Source organism: Mesitornis unicolor, unplaced genomic scaffold, assembly GCF_000695765.1.
Source record: "Mesitornis unicolor isolate BGI_N332 unplaced genomic scaffold, ASM69576v1 scaffold31053, whole genome shotgun sequence".
Classification (NCBI taxonomy): domain Eukaryota; kingdom Metazoa; phylum Chordata; class Aves; order Mesitornithiformes; family Mesitornithidae; genus Mesitornis; species Mesitornis unicolor.
In genome coordinates, this window is record NW_010175837.1 from 1,884 (window position 1) to 2,951 (window position 1,068).

The following is a 1,068-nucleotide window of genomic DNA, read 5'->3' on the forward strand; positions in this document are numbered from 1 at the left end:
TTCTCACCGTACTCAGCAGATGGTGCCACGCTCACTGGCTGTGCCGCCGGGCTGGGGAACGGGCAGGCCCTGGGGTGCCAGCAGGGTGCTTGGCATTGGGAGCTCACCACAGGCACTGCAGGCAGCTCCGCACCCCTGTCGCCCTCCCCAGCCAGCCACCCTGGTGGCAGCACGGTGGGGTCTCCATGCTCTGACTGGCATGGGAGGCTGCAGGCAAAGCCCTGCTGGCAGGAGGAAAGATGAGCTCATATTTAACCATGGCACAGGTCATGGGGAGGACCTGGCGCTTCTTCAGGCTTCAGCTCTCCAAAGCTGTGCCTGGCCTTGCAGGGTGAGCACAGCGGGGCAGCCTCAAGCTCCATGGGGGGACAGGGGGGCTGTCCTGGCAGTGTGGAGCCAGCCAGGGCGGGGAAAGCCAGCACTTCCCTGGCTGGGCTGCTCTGCACCTCCTCGGGAGAGGCTCGGATGCGGCAGCAAAAAGCCGCGTGTGCTGTGTCAGGCAAGAGCTGGGATGGGTGGGTGGTTGTGCTGTTCATAAATAGGCTTAATTGAGCTGCCTGCCTGGTTTCCACTTGTAACATCTTTTGCCAGCCTAAGCTGTGATGCAAAACTGTAATTATCAGCGTCTTGGGTCACCGAAAGCTCAGCGTTGAGTCTTCATGGCTTTGTCGGAGAGGCGGCCTTGCCCTGCTGGTGTGACACCGCAGCTGGGGTGATCTGCGTCTCCGCAGCCCTTCCCTCAGCAGGCGAGCGTGCTGCCCATCCCAAAGCCATGCCTGGCTGTTTGGTGACCTGGAGTTATTGCTCCTGGCAGGGTCCAGCCCTGAAAAGCTGTGGGTTACTTGAGGGTGGCATGTGAGGAAGCCCCTGGGGAGCAGCGCTCGGATGATCTGCAGGGTTACAGCTCCGGGAGATCTGGCTCTGTCAGGCCAGGGGAGTGAGTGTCCACAGAGTGAACCTGCCAAGGAGTTTATTTGCACAGCTTTGTTCCACTTGGGTCATGTTCGCTGTGCTTGGTCCTGCAGGCATCAGAGTGCTGGACGGGCCACTCACCGACAGCATGGAGGC

At 61.0% G+C, this 1,068-nt stretch overlaps 1 protein-coding gene across 1 annotated transcript in view; it reads left to right on the forward strand.

Annotated features, from left to right (window-relative positions):
• The window catches only part of PCSK7 (proprotein convertase subtilisin/kexin type 7), a gene marked incomplete at its 5' end in the record, with an annotated part of 11,440 nt that overhangs the window by 1,716 nt on the left and 8,656 nt on the right, over positions 1 to 1,068 (forward strand). Inside the window, 1 exon segment of the mRNA XM_010181544.1 lies at positions 1,020 to 1,068. This exon segment is cut by the window's right edge and continues 20 nt beyond it. Within this exon segment, the coding sequence (XP_010179846.1) occupies positions 1,020 to 1,068 (49 nt within the window).